This window comes from Hylobates moloch, unplaced genomic scaffold (assembly GCF_009828535.3).
Source record: "Hylobates moloch isolate HMO894 unplaced genomic scaffold, HMol_V3 SCAFFOLD_6, whole genome shotgun sequence".
NCBI lineage: Eukaryota > Metazoa > Chordata > Mammalia > Primates > Hylobatidae > Hylobates > Hylobates moloch.
Window position 1 is genome coordinate 156,773,084 of NW_026652281.1, and position 17,530 is coordinate 156,790,613.

General features: G+C 54.5%; 1 protein-coding gene across 4 annotated transcripts in view; it reads right to left on the reverse strand.

Moving 5' to 3' along the window:
• The window catches only part of GFPT2 (glutamine-fructose-6-phosphate transaminase 2), a 54,169-nt gene extending 41,816 nt beyond the window's left edge, over positions 1-12,353 (reverse strand). For 2 of the 4 annotated variants that reach the window (XM_058440235.1, XM_032158914.2), the window contains exon 1: positions 12,226-12,345. In XM_058440235.1, the coding sequence (XP_058296218.1) occupies positions 12,226-12,232 (7 nt within the window). In that variant the 5' untranslated portion in view covers positions 12,233-12,345. Of the gene's footprint in view, positions 1-1,816; positions 1,915-12,225 lie in introns of all 4 variants that reach the window. The other 2 variants (XM_058440234.1, XM_032158913.2) reach the window with 2 other exon arrangements.
• Between the last annotated feature and the right edge of the window lie 5,177 nt (positions 12,354-17,530).

Here is a 17,530-nt window from a genome sequence, read left to right on the forward strand (position 1 = left end):
TCAGGCCACAACAGCAACTCGCCTTACTGAGAACTCCCTGTGGGCCGGGCACTGGGCCACCAGTTCCCACAGAGTCATCCTATGCTCGAAACAGCCTCTGAGGCTAGTCCATGGCCCTCCTCTTAACTTCTGGACCAGAGCCACAGGGGAGCCTGTGACTCGTCCAGAGCCAGAGTGGAACCAAGAATCCCCGACTCAGGACTTAAACACTCCTACCCACTGGCCAGCACCCCGGGATGGATGCCATGAGGGTTTCAAGAAGATTTATTTTCTCAACTATGTTTTGCTGGGATGAGAGAAAGGTCTGATCAGGATTGAAATTTTTCCAGAGGTGAAGCTCAGAGAGGACAACCTGCCCACAGATAACGGACAGCTGACTGTGATTATACACGAAACCACCTGGAACATCTCTGGCCATTGAGAAGATCAGATTCATGTCAATATGCTACATCTGGATAAATGATAAACTTCAATGAAATCAATGTTATATTCCTAAACGGTGAGTGGGGTCCCATCATATAAACTTAATTAATCTATAAACAGTCAAAAATAGGCAATAAAATTAAATAGTACTATACATTATACTTAACATTCTTACTGAAAGCTACTGTACACAGGATATGTTTGCACATGTGTATTAAGGTAGGGGATTTATATATAAAAATATGTACACTGTGCTTTCTGAGCAGTTACAGGCGTTTTCCTTTAAAATCAGCCAAGGGCAATTTTCTCAGTAGGCTATTTTTGTCCTCCTTGCCGTCTTTAGATCAGGTGAGAGGAGTTGAATGTAAGGGCTGTGTGTGCAGTTCAGGCCCTTCTCCGGCAGGGCCGAAGTGCCCCCAGCGAGGGCCGTGCAGCGCTGCTGCTGGGTGTTTACGGTTCCAGAAGCTCACACGACAGCCCCCGAACATCTGGGCATGGGAGGTACTTTTGTCACCTTATTTTTTAAAAAGATAGTTATTTTTTGATATGGTTTCACTGTGTCCCCACCCAAATCTCATCTTGAATTGCAGCGCCCATAATTCCCACGTGTTAGGAGGTAAATGAATCATGGGGGTGGATCTTTCCCAAGCTATTCTCGTGGGAGTGAATAAGTCTCATGAGATCGGATGGTTTTATAAACAGGAGCTTCCCTGCACACACTCTCTTCTCTTGTCTGCCGCTGCGTGAGACGTGCCTTTCACCTTCCGCCATGACTGTGAGGCCTCCCCAGCCATGTGGAACTATGAGTACATTAAACCTCTTTCTTTCGTAAATTGCCCAGTCTTAGGCATGTCTTTATCAGCAGCATGAAAATGGACTAATACATCTTTTAATGTCAATTAAAACATTTTAACAGCTTTCTGAAGACATAAGTCATGTACCATACCATCCTCCCATCTAAAGCATGCGATTCAGTGGTTTAGTATATTTAGAGTTGTGCAATTATCACCATTCATGTTTAGGTGAAGCTTTTTTTTTTTTTTTGAGACAGGGTCTCGCTCTGTTGCCTAGGCTGGAGTGCAGTGGTGTGATCTCGGCTCACTGCAACCTCGAACTCCCAGGCCCAAGCTATCCCCACAGCCTTGGCCTCCCAAAGTGCTGGGATTACAGGCATAAGCCACAGTGCCCAGCCTAGGTGAAACTTTTCATAACATTAATTCTTCTAAAAACAACCAGAGGCCAGCACAGTGGCTCACGCCTGTAATCCTAGCACTTTGGGAGGCCAAGCTGGGCAGATCACGAGGTCAGGAGTTCAAGACCAGCCTGGCCAACATGGTAAAACCCTGTCTGAACTTAAAAAATAGAAAAGTTAGCTGGGTGTGGTGGTGCGCACCTGTAATCCCAGCTACTCAGGAGGCTGAGGCAGGAGAATCTCTTGAACTCGGGAGGCAGAGGTTGCAGTAAGCTGAGATCGTGCCACTGCACTCCAGCCTGGGTGACAGAGGGAGATTCTATTTCAAAAAGAAAAACAAAGAAAGAGAGAAAGAAAAAAAAAAAAAAACAAAACCAGAAAGTTCCCTGTGGGGACATGGTCAAATTCTGGTCAATATAAAGACCACAGTTAAGCGAGAGAGGGAACAACTCAATAAAATCTTTGTTAGAGTCTTTTACACCGAACTTTCCTGGCATCCTGGGCTGGGAACGTTCTAGAATTATACTTGTACCACCCTAAGGGAAGCAGACGGACATCACAGATGACACAAGGTTCAGAAACGTACCCACTGCCAACTCTGAAGAGGTTTTGCCTCTGAATGATGTTCCCCAGTGCTTCATGAGTCAGCTCTGCAACTCCCCCTGCAGCTCCCCCACCTCCCAGCCACGCTTCACTCCTGCACACACGTCAGGCGAGAACGTTCAGCACGCTCCACAAGGCACCGCTGACTTTCAGACCCACGACAGCCTCCTGGACAGCAGCGGGGATGTAAGGGGTCCTTGTCCTCGGGACCACCAGCTGTGTCCGTACCCAGCCGGGAGGCCCAGTGGCCACTCAGGCACAGCAGGGGAGCTGACTGCAATGAGAAAAGCTGCCAAGGAGTGGTTTTCACCGTCTTTGCGCAAGAATGCATAAATCTCATTTTCACCACGAGCCCTCTTGCGTAGTGACATCCCCTCAGTCATTTCTTTCACGAAGGATGCTGTTTCTTTCCTTCTGCAGCTCACCCTCTTGGCTGGATCCTCCCTGCACTCTACGGCACTCAAGTGAATAAAATAGCGTTCACACTGTGCTCTTATTATTTAAAAATAAAACACAGGATAAAATGAAGCTCCTTTCCCAGGAATTTCTCCTGCTATTTACATTGGAATTCCCTTTTGGAATTCCTTCCATCCATAAATAAAAGCTACAACGAGAATCCATTTTTTTAAAACCTATGAGGTTGGTAAAGATCAAACAGTTTGACAGTGAGAGTTTAAATTCACATACCCTCTTTGGAAGGCACTCTGGCCATCTCTCAAAATTAAAAATGTACACATCTGTGGAGCAGAGCTGTTGGGCTTCTAAAAAGGTATCCAGCGGACTTCTTTGCAGAGATGCATGTGCACACGTGCGAGGACAGCTGCTCAGGGCTGTTGTGGTTGCCAAAGCCTAGTGACAGCCTGATGTCCGGCAGGGGACAGGCAAGGGACAGTGCAGCCACACAGCAGGGCCTTTTGCAGGCAGCCCTCAACAGAGAGCAAGGGAAAGCTGTGCATTCTCTTGGAAGGCAATGTAAATCTCCCAGATGTGTCAAGGGAAAAAGAAGCTTGCAGAACATGAGTAAATTATGCAAGGGCTGGGGGAGGAGCATGGAGCATTTCTAGAAGGGCACCACGCCCAGAGGGCAGTCGGGGTACCCTCTGAGGTCACTGGATGTCGAGCAGAAACTTCCTTTCCACTGCAAGTGTCCTCTTTATATGGTTAAAACATTCCACCATGTGCCCCTATGTGAATTAGGTGGTGGCGAGTACATCACCATTATCCAGATGCCAGATAATGTCTAAATAAGCAGAGACTTCACTCTGTCCACGGGGGGATGTCCTAGCCAAGGCCTGAGGGTTGACATGGACCGACTGTTTGGACAGTGGCGTACACGACACAGACCTGCCTGGTTCACCTGGGTTTCCTGTGGCACAGGCATTCTGCTGAGGGGGACCTGAGAGCTTCTGGGGACAGGAGGAGTGACTGTGCAGCACCTGGGACCCCCGGCCAGGCCGGACCTCTGGCTGGCTCTGCCTTCCACCCGTGCTCGAACCCTCCCGGCGTGTCCGAAGCACCAGGGCCACAACGGCCCTTCCCTCTGCAGGGGACGCCAGGCCTGCCCTGGCCAGGCCCTCTTGCCCCTCGACCTCTCCAGAGGGGCTGGGCCCACCTGACTTGGCTGGTCCCCAGTTCCACTCCCCTGGAAGAGCAACAGCCATAAGAGGGCTATAAGAACGGGCGACCTGAGCACATGCCCCAGCCTTAAAAACGCCGGCCCAGGGCCACCCGCCTGGGTTGGCTTCCTCCCTGCTGCTGCCATTCACCAGCCAAGGCATGCCCAGAAGCACAGAGGGTGCGGCCAGTGCCGGAACCCACCTCGAACCCCAGCTCCAGCCCTTGGTTTCGGTGCAGTCTCCAGAAAGTCACTGAATGTTCCGACCTCAGTTTTCCTGTCAGTGAAACAGGGTGACGGCTACAGTAGTGCCTGCCACAGGGCAAGGAGCTTGAGAAATTATCCCTTGAGAGGTTATCCTTCCATAAAACCGAGGGGGAAATAGTACCATTTACTGTCATTTCATCTTGGCCTTCTGCCTGGGGAAATAATGGTTAAACCAAATGCGTTATTTGGTTGTGGCTTGATCAAGATTTAATTCATCTGTAAACAGTTCTCAGGCCCACAAGGCCACATTGCTGTACTGGGTGCTGCAAGCTACTGGGATGGATCCATCAGGGGGCCTCACTGAGGGCTCCCGAGAAGGACAGCGACGCACAGGGACCTCCCAAGCCCACAGGGGAGGTGGGAAAGGGCTTCCCGCTGGGGTGGGAGTAGACAGCTCTTTGCAAAGCTGCCTCTTGCTAGCTCTGACCCATTCTGCAGGTTTTAGCAGACAGGTTCCCTATGCAAGCCTTTCCGGCCACCTTTTCCAGCCACATAGCCCTGGTTATTCCATGCCGCACTTGCTTCCTTGTCTTTTTCTTCGGCTCCCCACTGGATTGTAACCTTCTGGAGGATGGGACCACATCTGTCTCATCCATTGCTGAGTCCCCAGCACCTGGCCCAGGGCCTGGAACATCTTAGGTGCTCCATAAATCCATGTTGAGTGAATGAATGAACAGATGGAGGAATGCCAGAGAAGGTAGCCTTTGAGCTGGGCCTGAGACAGCCACGCTCCACCAAGCACAAGCAGCTCTGCTCGCTGGGACCCACAGCAAGGACAAGAGGGACACAAAGGCAGGAGGACCCTGAGTGCCAGCCCCTTACAATGGGAGCACGGTGCCACCAGAGCTTTCAGTTAACCCCAAGATAATCAAACACAGAGGCTTACGTCCCCCCACACAATACCCCTGGCCCCATGCACCATGAGGATCCCAGGACTGGCATGAGGACAGCCTTCTAATCAAATGAGCCAGGGCCTAGGGAAGGCCCCCAGAACCCTGCTGGGTGACCTGCAGGGTAAATCACCATCCGCAGTGGCTCCCCACATGCTAACCCTTCCCGAACTTCACTTCCTCTAATCCTCATGATGTCCTGTGCCAAGAGACTGTGGTTCCCAGGGATAGAGATGGCATCGGAGGCTCCACCTCCAAAGACTTGAGTAATTCACAGCCAGGTCTGCCTGATTGCAAGCCTGGGCTCACCACTTCTACCCCCACCTCCCCAAAATCAACATACAAACCTATCCCAAGGAGAGAGACATAGCTCACACAGGGGGTCCCCGGCTTCTGGGGAGATGCCCGTCTAGCACCAGATGGGTCCAGGACAGGTGCTGCCCCCTGAGAGCCGAGCCCCACCACGGGAGAGTCCAGCTTCCAACTCCACCTTTCTCTTCCTGTTCAGCCCCCTCCCACCAGGGCCGCGGTGACCACGGCAAGGCAGCTTCCAGGTACATCCCTCTCTCGTCTTCTCTGCCCCGGGGGCCCACCACGTGACGTCAACTCCTCCTGCTGTCTGGCCTGAGCCCGCCTTGGTCCCCATGCCACCCTGCGGTGTCCGCCCTCTGGGTCCCACTCCTGCAGGGTGCCCTCAGCCCAGTGCGTGCACCCCTGGGGCCCCCAGGCCTATGCACATGTGATGCCTTCTCCAACCCCCTACCCCAAATGAAGATCTTTTCCCTCCTCTGACCCCCTTTTCCCAACTTTCCGTCCCCTTTTCAAGGCATCTGTCACTTTCTACCTTGACCTACTGCTCTTTCCTAGCCTCCACTCCCAGGGCTGCCCACGGTGTAGGAGAGGCATCACTGGCAGGCGACAGGATTTTAAGTGAGCTGAGAACGGGGCAGTAAATAATACCAAACTTCTTTGGGGGAAAGTTCTCCCCTTTCTGTTACTCTTGTTAGCTTGGAAATCTCCTTGCAGAACTGAGAGGGAACAGACATCAGGCCTAGCAAACCTGGGAGCAGCCATATTTCTCACACTGAACTGACAGGGGATGGACCCAGCCAGGTGGGGGATGCTGAGTGCCCAGAGGGGCTGGACAGGGAGGTGCCTTCAGGTTCCCAAGAGCCTGCAGAGGGTTGGGATTGAGAGACCAGGACAGCCGAAGGCAGGAGCGCCTGAAAATGCAGGCTTCATGGAAAGTCTGATACAGGAGCATGGAGTTCTTTTTAAAGAAAAGGAGCACTTTGCAACCTCTGCAAAGATGGCCCTGGGCCAAGCATCCTTCCCACCGGCAGGAGAGCCCAGGTGGCTTGGAGAAAGGCCCGGCCTGGGGGCAGAGGCTGCCCTGGCCCCACTACCCAGCGTGGTCATGTGCCCTGTGGTCACCCACCCAGAGCTTCCAGACAGCCTTTCAGGGCCCTATCCTCAAAATTGATAGATAAAATGAACTGGAAAAGGTCCCAGAAAGAGAGGGACTGAGAAAAACTCAAGGGGATTCCAGAATGGACTCAACATGAGCCCTCCGAGAGGAGACTGTAGCCTCTTGGCCCCAGCTCCCTGCTATGATCTGGGGCATCCAGCACTTTCTCTGCACAAGGCCTGAGAGATCACACAGGAAGTCAGGAGCAAAGACACCATGAAGGGGCACGCAGGCGGGGCCTCTGAAGCTCAGGGTTCAACCCCCAAGTGACAGATAAGGACAATGGCCCGCGCAGGGAGGTGACACTCCCTGGACACCCAGCCAGAAGGTCAGCCACACTGGGCCACTGAATTCCTGGGATTTTCTCTACACCCCCTGGAGTGCTGAGGGTGGGGGGGAGGGAAGGGATGATTTGCAGCCTGGGGGATGGAGAAGACACCACTTCACAGCAGCCAGGTTGGGCCCATGTTCTGATTCTGGTGACGCTGTTTTGAAAAATCTCTCCAACTTTCCAAGCATCGGCTTCCCAACGAAAGCCCAGCCCTCACTGTGAGTGAGGGGACCGTTCCAGGGAGAGGCCCAGCCAGTGCTGCACACAGGACAGGCTGGCTCTGGGATGCGATGTCACCACCCACCCAGGCCGGGACTCCCGCCTCAGAGAGTCTGTTTTTCTCCCACCATCTGTTGCTTCTCCGAACTGAAGGGCTGACCTTTACAGTCCATGAGCCTCCTAGAGATTAGATATTATCCCAGGTCCCAAACTGGATTACTTCCTGTCTCAACAGAAGAGTACGGCCAAGTTGAATGTCTGCCTCAACGAGTGCTCGTGACATTCCCGAGCGTGTGCACGTGTGTGCCTGGGCCTGCCTGTGTGTGTTGGGGGAAGAGGGACAGGTCCACTCTGCTGGGTGAGGCCCGCAGGTGTGGGGAGTCCCCTGGGCCTTGGGCAAGGGCTGCTGAGGAGCTGTGGCCTCTCTGACCATCCAGCCTTCATTCTCATACACTGGGAAAGGTCACTTGGTAACGCAGGGATGACAGTTCCTGCCACCTCCTCGCAGAAACAAGATCAAAGCTGGAGGTGCTGCGGATGCCTGTGATCCTACGCCAGGCTCTTACGGAAAGACAGAGGAGCCTGCAGGCCTGGCGGGGGCCCTGAGCAGACCCGGCACCTGGCTCAGGGTAAGAAGGGGACTTGGCTCCCCTGGAGACAGCCCTAGACTGCCCCAGGCCTCTTCAGGACCTCAGGGGTTAAAGTGACCTCACCTTTGGAAGCCATGAGACAATAGACTCTGCTTCCTGCGGTAACCTGGACAGGACATTTCTTTTCTTTCTTTTTTGTTTTCTTTTTTTGAGACAGGGTCTTGCTCTGTGGCCAGGCTGGAGTGTAGTGGCACGATCTCAGCTCACTGCAACCTCTGCCTCCCAGGTTCAAGCAATTCTCCTGCCTCTCCTTCCCGAGCAGCTGGGACTACAGGTGCGCGCCACCACCCCCGGCTAATTTTTTGTATTTTAGTAGAGACGGGGTTTCACCATGTTGACCAGGATGGTCTCAATCTTCTGACTTTGTGATCCACCCACCTCGGCCTCCCAAAGTGCTGGGATTACAGGCGTGAGTCCCCGTGCCCGGCCATTTCTATTTTTTAATAGAAAAGTTGCTAGTGTCCCTTTCATTCTTACAGTTTCACCAAAAACAAAGTGGGAAGTGATATATACTCTAAAATTTAATTAAAAGAAAAAGAATCTTAAGAAAAGAAGGGGACAGGTACGTGGCTCATGCCTGTAATCTCAGCACTTTGAGAGGCCAAAGAGGGAGGATGGCTTGCGCCCAGGAGTTCAAGGATGCAGTGAGCCATGATCGCTCCACTTCATCTCAGCCTGGGTAACAGAGTGAGACCCCACCTCTAAAAATAAAAATAAAATACCTACATAGTTTAATTGTTTTATTGTGAAATTCGTTTTCAGAATTTTCTCTCAAACTTATAACCTCAAATTAATCTCTCTGTAAGCTAATTTTGCTAGATACAAAAATAATCTCTCAATTGAAAAGCACTGTTTACTGACGCTATACCATAAAGGTATAAAAAGAAGGTCTTTCTGAATTTGGGAAAACCCCGAGGAGACAGTGGAGGGCTGCAGCCAGCACAGAGACTGGAGCGACCCGGCCACAAGCCAAGGAATGCAGCAGCCCCAGGAGCTGGGAGGGGCCGGCGACGGATTCTCCTCTGGAGCCTCTGGAGGAGGCACAGCCCTGAGGGTACCTTGATCTGGACCCAGTAAAACCGATTCTGGACTTGTGGTCTCCAGAGCTGCGAGAGAATACATTTCTGTCGTTTTCAATCGGCAAGTTTGCAGTCATTTGTTACAGCAGCCAGTGGAGAACACACCAACCAGAACAAAAGATGGTGACGTCAAGGCAAGGGCTTCACCTTCTGGCAAGAACTAAAAATTCTCCAATTCTTCACAGTGATTGTGTTTTTTTCTCCCTCACAGATTACTAAGTGCAGTATGGGAAGCACAGGGACAGTTTACAAATTCGTGGATGGGAAGCGCAAATCCTTTCTGCCAAATCCCCATGCATGCCTGGTCCACGCTGCCACGCCGGCCCCGGCTCATGCTGTGCCCCGGCCCGGCGTGCCTGCCACCCCCCTCCTCTCTGCAGGGCCCGTGCTTGTGTCTGGGCCCTTGTGGCACTGCCCCAGGTCCCTCCCCTTCTTCCTAGGAAAGTCAGCTCCTGCCTCTGTTGTGCAGAGTCCCATCAGTGAGGGAAGCAGCTGGGAAGGACTGGGAGAACAGGGGAGCTTGTGTCCATCACCCAAGGGGTCACCCAGGCCCTATTTGGAAATAAGGACCCCGGGTTGCTCATCTTCAGATTTTATCAAGAGAAGCCAAAACTCCCACCTACTTATGTGAAATCTCCCGATTTTGTACTTTGGTAACTAATATAGGAAAAGGTTTAAACCCTGTGAGCAAACAAAAAGGATGTCTGTCTTCCCTGCGCAGCCAGTACCCTACCAGGCTGTAGCCCGTGCTCAAGGTCCTCCCTCCGCAGCAGCACTGCCCTGATCGGCATCCCGTCCCTGCTGGTGACCAGTCTCTGGTCTAGCCCTGCGGCTCACCTGCCCCTTCTTTGAGGGGAGAACCACACCCATGAGATCTTCAAATCCCCCAGGGCCTGGAAAACACTGGGCATTTCCACTAGTGGCTGAACGAAAAAGGAAGGAGAGAAAGAAAGGAGAGAGAGAGGGAGGAAATACTGTAAGTTTCCTGTCGCAGAAAGTCAGCAAAATGCCAGCAACTTTCAGATGCCAATAAAACCGAAGTGTCATTTCAGCTAAATTCTCAGTGCACTGAAAGTCTTTGAGAATCATCTGCTGTTTGTAGAGGATCAACTACTGCCGAGTCCTGGCTTCCCATGAGAGAAGCAGCAGGATAAAGGACAGCAAGACAGAATCTCAGCAGTGTCATCGGCCAAGTGATAAGGAAGGGCCTTAGGTCTCCGCCCCTGAGACCCAGGAGATCTGAGACCCGAGGCCTGCTCAGATGCCAGGTGTGCACAGGCTTCGCAGGGCCTCAGCTTCCCCAGCGTAAAGTGAAGGGCTCATCTGGTTCTTTCTAGGAGCATCTTCACGATTCTTGCAGGATCCTTGTACTAACAGCACAATCACTACTTTTATTTCTGTAGAAATTGATTAAATTTTCAAAAATTTAAATGAATTAATGCCAAAAGAAAACAACCATAAAAGGAAAATCAGTATCACTTGTCATACATACTCAGACCATCATCCCCCCAAAACAGACCAATGTATTCAATTCTAGCCAGCTGCTGCTGCCTGCTCTGAGCCAGGAATGGCTTCCCCTCTGCAAAGGATACTTAGCAAGTGTCAGAGAGATGTTAAGGACACATTAGCACCAAGTTGAAACTTTCTCCTGATGTTCTTGAAGAGGAAATTAACTTTCCCATGCAGGGATTCCACGACTTCCTGCTGAGCTGTGCCCTCCCCACCTCCCCCAGCCTCCCCCAGCCCCAAATCAGCAAATCTGGGAATTCTGAGAAGGCACCTGACCCAGCACACACTCTTTGATTCTGGCTCCGAGTGGGCACCCCCACGGACCGCAGCCACTCCTGAGCCCTGGGTGTCCTTCGAGGACCTCAAGCTCCTTCTCACATACAACCACAAGTCAGTACCAGAAAATCTGAGGATACAGGTGGTCACACCCCAAGCTCAACCTTTCCCTAGGAGACAACGTGTGTGTCCCTTTAAGAAGCAGAACAAAAACACTTGTGATTTTGTGAGCTGGAGGAGGTAGAGGCCCCCCAAAGCTCAGAGACACTTGGGAAAAAGCAAGATGCCAGTAGGAAGGAGGATGACAGGCAGGGGTGGCAGTGGGGGCAGAGGAGCATCTGACAGGAAGGGGAAGGGGGGCCTCTGGTGCTTTGGGGCAGACCCTCCTGGTTCAAGGGTCTCCTGCACGAGTCTGGCTCCAAGGCCACCAGTTTTGGCCAAGGGTCTTGAATGCTACACTGAGAGGTGTGGAACATCGGGGCTTGGACATCTGGCAAAACTACCACCTTTGCCTCATCTCTGCCCCCCAGAAACACCCAAAGGTGGCTCTGCACATGGCGAATGGCGTCTGGGAGTACGAGATTTTAGCTGAGGGTTCGGGAATTTCAACGGATGCGGCATCCCGAAGCACGCTGCCTGCCCCACCGTAGGTCGCTCCCTTCTGCTGAGCAGCTGGCCTCCGAAACAAGGCCTGCACAGACCTCGGCCAGGGCTCACCGCGGGCGCACCCCACCCCGGCCCTCAGCAAAGTCAGAGAGAGCCCTTTCATGGCTTCAAAAGTTCCTCCAGGTCCTCCAGCCACAGGAGGCTGGAAAGGGTAACTGAATCCTACTCAAAGAAAAAAAAAAAAAAAGAGCACAGTGACCTTTTGTCCCAGCAGAAGTTCCCGGCTCTCTCCCGGCCAGCGGAGGCGGCCCAGCCAGGAGAGTAAAGAATTGCAGATGTGCGCTCCGGGCCGCGGCCGCCCTCCCCACGGTCCCGCAGCCACGCGGGACAGCGCGGGACCGCCGCGGGAATCGGACGCCCGGCCCCGCTCCCCGCCCCGGACTCCCTCTGGTAGCTTCGGGCCGAGGCTCGGGCAGTGACTGCCTCTTCCCCGCGCAAAGAGGCGGTAACACGGCACCAACCCTTCTGGGGACCAGACGTTCATGTGGGGTCGCGAGGAGGACGCGCAGGCCCTGCCTGAGCTCCCTGACGCAGCGGGGGCGACCGGGCGGGCTGCGGGGCCGGCGGGGCGGGGTCGCCTCTCCTCCTCGGTGGGCGCGGCGGGCTGAGTCGGGACGGGCGCCCCGCACTCGGGATGCGCCGGCCTGCGCGTGGCCGCCTTTGTGGGCGACTGGGAGAAGCGGAGGAGAGCGACCTCGGTCGGCATGGGGTGGGGACCCCTCCGTTACGGGGTCCGGGCCGGACCGGACCAAGTCCCTCCCCTCCGTGGGGACCGGGCCTCGGTCCCCCTCACTGCGTCCGAGACCAAGAGTCGGGCTGGACATCCCCCACCCACACCTCCGAGACAGCCCCTCGGGGAACGGGGGTGAAGGGCAGGCAGGCCCGGCCGACGACAGCCCCTCGGTAGGGCCCGGGGCAGATCGGCGCCCCCAGCCAGGTCCTCGGCGCCTGCTTTGCGGGCGGAGGCGCTGAGAGGCTGCGGCTCCGGGACCCGCCGGTGGCGCAGAGGAGGCGGCTCGGGCGGGCGCGGCACTCACCGCACATCGTGGCTGCTTCTCGGGTTCCTTCGAGGCTCGGGGGGGGGCTCTGTCTGTTCGGACGCTGGGGCTCCTCCGTGGGCTCCGTGGGCTCCGCGGACTCCGGCTCCCGCCGCTCGGCCTCCAGCCCTTATAACCCGGAGCCCTCCGAGAGGGGCGGGGAAGGGGCGGGGCCTCCCCGCCCGCCTGCTCCCATTGGCCCCCGGTTGTCGTGACAACGACGGGACCCCGCCCCCAGGAGCCAGGGAGGGGAGCGAGGGGCGGCTCCCAGGCGCGGGTCGGGTCTGTAAGGCTGGGGCGCCCGGCGCCGGATCCCGGAGGAGGCTTAGGGCAACCAATGGCCCGAGTTCAGACCCCGACCCGACCACTGAGGAGGCGTGGAAGCCGGGCAGGGCCCGATTGCGCTGTGCCTCCGCTTTCCCATCTGTGAAACGGGGCCACCCATTGAAGCTCCTTCCCAGGGGGTGCTGAGAAGTCAGACGGTCTGTGTAAGGGCAGAGCAAGGGGTCCGGCATCACACGCGCGCTCAGGAAACCCGCGTGAGCAGCTGTTCCTGCCGCGCTCCCATCTGTGTGACAGGCTTGTTTCAGAGCTCCACAAACCTAGAAGCCTGGTCCTCACCCTGCATGGAGAGAACTCCTGGGCTTGGCGGAGAGATGAGAAAACTGAGGCTCCCGGAGGCAGAAAAGGACTCTGACAAAACCGGACCGCCGCGGCGGTGGCAGAATTCGAACCTGGGATTTACCGCAGAGCCCGAGCTTGAAGGCGAGGGTTCCGCAGGTTGTGAACAAACCTGGAGGCGCCCCAGGAAGCCCCGACCCCACCCGCGCCGAGCTGCTCCGCAGATCTGCCCTGTGCTGCAGGCCCGCGAGGGACCCGGGGGTTCTACACCTGGGGTCGGAATCCGACCCCCCAGTGAGGCACCAAGGCCCGCGTTTCTCCGCCCTAGTTCCCAGCCGTCCCTCCCCTTCCCCCTGCACTCTGGGCCCCTCGTCTCCCTAGGAAGGTCACGAGAACCGGCCCAACGTTTGCGCACTTTGAAGCTTTTTTTTTTTTCTTAAAAAAGTCCTGAAATTCTAAACAGATCCTCCTCAGTCGTGTAAAAAAAAAAGATTTTTACCTCTCGTCTAGAGCATTTTTCTGACATAATCCCTCCCTAGTTTTACCGCGACTCAGCAAGCCCTGGGGGAAGGAGGTTGTGCCTTTGGAGGGTTGAGAAAACTGAGGCTCCACGACAGCGAAGGAGGGGGCTTGGGTGAGTCGTGTTGTTGGGAAATCTCAGAGCGATTCAGGAGCCGCCGCGTTTGCCCCCAACCCTCCGCTATGCAGGGTCGCTTTCCTTCCTTCCTTCTCTCATTCCTAAGTACCCACTTCACACCTGTCAGGGTGCAGGTGCTAGAGACTTATTGATGAATGAGAACAGATCTGGCCCTGCCCTCCTGGCATTTACAAGTGAAGGGGAAGCAGACACTAAGCTCGTGGTTACACAGACAGCTAAAAATTCCAGGTAGGATACAAGGAGGGGGCTGGGCCAGCGGTGCAGCGGGTGCCAGGCTCTGCCTGGGACTGGCCAGGGCTGCGCTGGTGCAGGTGGTCCAGAGCCTAGCGAAGCCCAGAAGGAGGGAGCAGCAGGCAGTGCAAAGGTCCCCTGGGTGAGGGCTAGAACTTGAATGTGGAGATCAGGTTGTTTGGCCCAGACTGGCCTCCACTGTTGTAACTGAGGTGGGGACAGGGTGATGTCATCAGGCCCTCTGCTAGCACCAAGACCCCAGGAGCCCTGGGGTCCTAGCAGGGTCCAAATCTGTCCTTCATCCTCCTGGAGGAGTCACAGCTCCATGGTGAGGAATGGCATGAGTGCATACTACCACCCAAGGGGATGTGTCTGTAGCAGCTGCCAGCCTAGCATCACTCCTGCTTTGAGCACCAGCTGTCTGAGAGTCATTTGGGAGGTTGATGGCCTGGGCCTGGCCACATAGCCTGGGCAGTGGTTCAGAGGTCAGCATATGGCCCAGGCTGGGACGTTGACGACTTGCTCCAGCACATGAGGGAAACCAGCAGAAAAGATGAGCTTGGCCTGGCACAGTGGCTTGGGTCTGTCATCCCAGCACTTTGGGAGGCTGAGGCAGGACAATTGCTTGAGGTCAGAAGTTGGAGACCAGCCTGGGCAACAGGGAGACCCATCTTTACAAAAAGTAAAAAAAAAAAAAAAAAAAAAGCCAGGCACGCTGGGCGCAATGGCTCATGCCTGTAATCCCAGCACTTTGGGGGGAAAGGTTTGAGATCTTTGGGATTGCTTGAGCCCAGGAGTTCAAGACCAGCCTGGGCAACACAGCAAAACCCATCTCTACTAAAAACACAAAAATTAGCCAGGTGTGGTATTGTGCACCTGTAGTTCCAGCTACTCGAGAGGCCGAGGCATGAGAATGGCTTGAAACTGGGAGGTGGAGGTTGAAGTGAGCCAAAATTGCACCACTACACTCCAGCCTGGGCGACAGAGCAAGACTGTCTCAAAACAAAACAAAACTCCAGGTGTGATGGCATGTGCCTGTAGTCCCAGCTACTCAGGAGGCGGGAGGACTGCTTGATCAGCCTGGACAACATATTAAAACCTTGTCTCTACAAAATAACTTTTTTAAATAAAAAAGATGGCTTATCCTCTCCTGAGTGGTGTGGCTGGTAGGAGGATGTCCTGGTGATGCTGGGGACTTTCTCATTACTTTTGCAGTGGGGTGGAGAGAGGCCGTTGAAGAGTGGGGCAATCGGAGCGAGGCAGATGGATCTAGGATGGAGACGATACACATCAGAGCCCCTGGATTCGGCCAGGTCTGAAGCCAGGATTTATCCCTGGACTTCTCAGTATCAGGGCTCAATGAATTCTCATCTTTGCTTGAGGCACTCTGAAGTGACTTCTGTCATTTGCAACCAAGTAGAGTCCTCACTCTTTGATCGTTCTGGAACTAAAGTCTGAGGCCCAGGGGAGTGGTTAGGCAGGAAGCCGGTGGCAGCCCAGAAAGGAGGCCTGGTCTGGATCAGGGGGCCCAGGCTTGGCCCTTTTGAAGGAGGGAAGATGCAGGACCGTGCCTAGGTGCCTCTCTCAGCTGGACCCCATACCTGTGCTTACAGGGGGAGCAGGGTGCTGAGTCTGCTCCTAGAGGTCCCAGTGTCCACTGCCCATCCTGCTCTCCGCGGCTGGCCCCAGCCACACTTTCCAAGAGTGCGTCAACCCTTCTGGCCAGCAAGCGAGCCGAAGACCTGGCTGCTTCACCTACACAGCTTTTGCAAGCACTTGATAGCTGGGAGATTTGCTCATTGATCTGGCTTCTCCTGAACAACCCAGAGATCTTTTCCCCTCCCCCAGGCTCTACCCCCAACACAAACTGCCCAGCTGGGTCCCATGGCTGTCCAGGTAGATGAGGAATGCACCTGCCATCCCCTGGCCGCAGGCCCTGCTCAGCTGCTTTTCCCTGTGACATTTCCACTACGGTCTGGGGAGGGTTATGGGGCCCGTGGTAGGGTAAGGGCCTTCTCCAACTCCTGTGGGGTCCAGGCTGGACTTTCGCCAATTCTCATGCTGTCATCAGGGTCCTCTCTACCAGTTTCCACCAGCCCAGCTCTGCCTGAATCTGGCTGGGCTATGGCTGCAGGGTGACCTGGAGTGGTCACCTGTTCTTCCTGATCTCGTTTTGCCCTTCCAGATGTAGAAATGCCAGGCACCTCTCAGTGTGGCCTAGAGACAAAGCCCAGCCCAGGGACCACAAGGCCTCCTGAACGTCAGCAGAGGGCCCAGGGGGCTGGGGGTGCAGGTCGCTGAGGCCTGAAGCTGGGAGTCCTGCACTGGATCACTCCATGGCGTGGGGAGGGAGATCCTAGGGGAACCTCTGAGTGGTGCCCACAGTGGGCGATGGGTGGGGTTCAGGGATCCCAGGGGAGACATCACAGTTGTCGTGACTCGGACAAAGTGTCCTGCCTCAGGGAGGCCAATCCTCAGTTCAAACTTAAGATAATGGGGCACCAGGAGTAGCAGGACTAAGGGCCAGACCTGGGCATGGGGCAGGAAGCCACAACGCTCCACCCCCTGCCCCTCTTGAGAGGCTGGGATAGGGTGGACGGGGCATGAGTAGGTCACAAAAAAGAGAAAAAAAAAAAAAAGAAAAGAAAAGTCCCCAGTTAGGAAAAATCTGAGAAAACTGATCTGGGGCCAGGATTGAAGGACAGCCAGAGGTGGAGAGCCAGGCAGGAAACCGAGGCAAGAATCCTTGCAAGGAGTAAGAAGCTCGTCTGGGGCCTGAGAAAGGGGCAGAGTCATGTTTTGTCCCCCAGATGGCTTCACCACCGGCCCCCACCACCACCCCAGGGCTGAGGTGAGGGAGGGCCACACCCCATCCCTGTCATCAGGGCAGGCCAGGGTGCACAGAGGTCGTCTCTCTCAAGTTCCTGGGTGACACGGACCTGTTTCACCACCTTTCTCTCTTCTGTGGGAACTTTGGAGGAGGTCTGCCACAAAGCTGAACTCATGCATTCTTTTATGATTGTAGGGTTTTCTTTTTTAATAGGGCTACATATATGTTTTATAACTTTTTTCTTTTTGAGACAAAGTTTCACTTTGTTGCCCAGGATCTCAGCTCACTGCAACCTCTGCCTTCCCCATTCAAGGAATTCTCATGCCTCAGCCTCCTGAGTAGCTGGGATTACAGGTGCCTGCCACCATGCCCAGCTGATTTTTTTGTATTTTAGTAGACACAGGGTTTTACCATGTTGCCCAGGCTGGTCTCTAATTCCTGAGCTCAGGCAATCCACCCGTCTTGGCCTCCCAAAGTGCTGGGATTACAATTGTGAGCCACCACGCAGTGCCTGAACCACTGCACCCGGCCAATTTTTTTCTTACAGAAGAAATACATGTTCATTTTAGGAAATAGAGAATAAAAATGTTTTTAAAGGGTTAATAACTCATCTTTTTACCCACCACCAAATGTTATTCTCTGCATCTATAGTCAGTATTTAAACAACAATACAGTCATTCTGCAAACATTGTTTTGTAGCTGGAATTTGACTTCCGGTTAGAGAGAACTTCAAATTGTGCTGCAAAGCTGGGATCTGGCCCAGAGTCATCAGCGCTGTCCCTGATGCACCTCTGTGCCACGGCATCCTGGAAAACTTGGGCTTTCCACTCTGCTTGGCCAGGAGAGGGTGGGGGTTTGTGCGAGACGAGCACTAATCTGATATTGCACTAAGCGTTGGCTGTGAGATGGCGGTGGTGGGAGGGCAGCAGGCTGCCCTGTGTTGCTCCATTACTGCTCACTCTCTG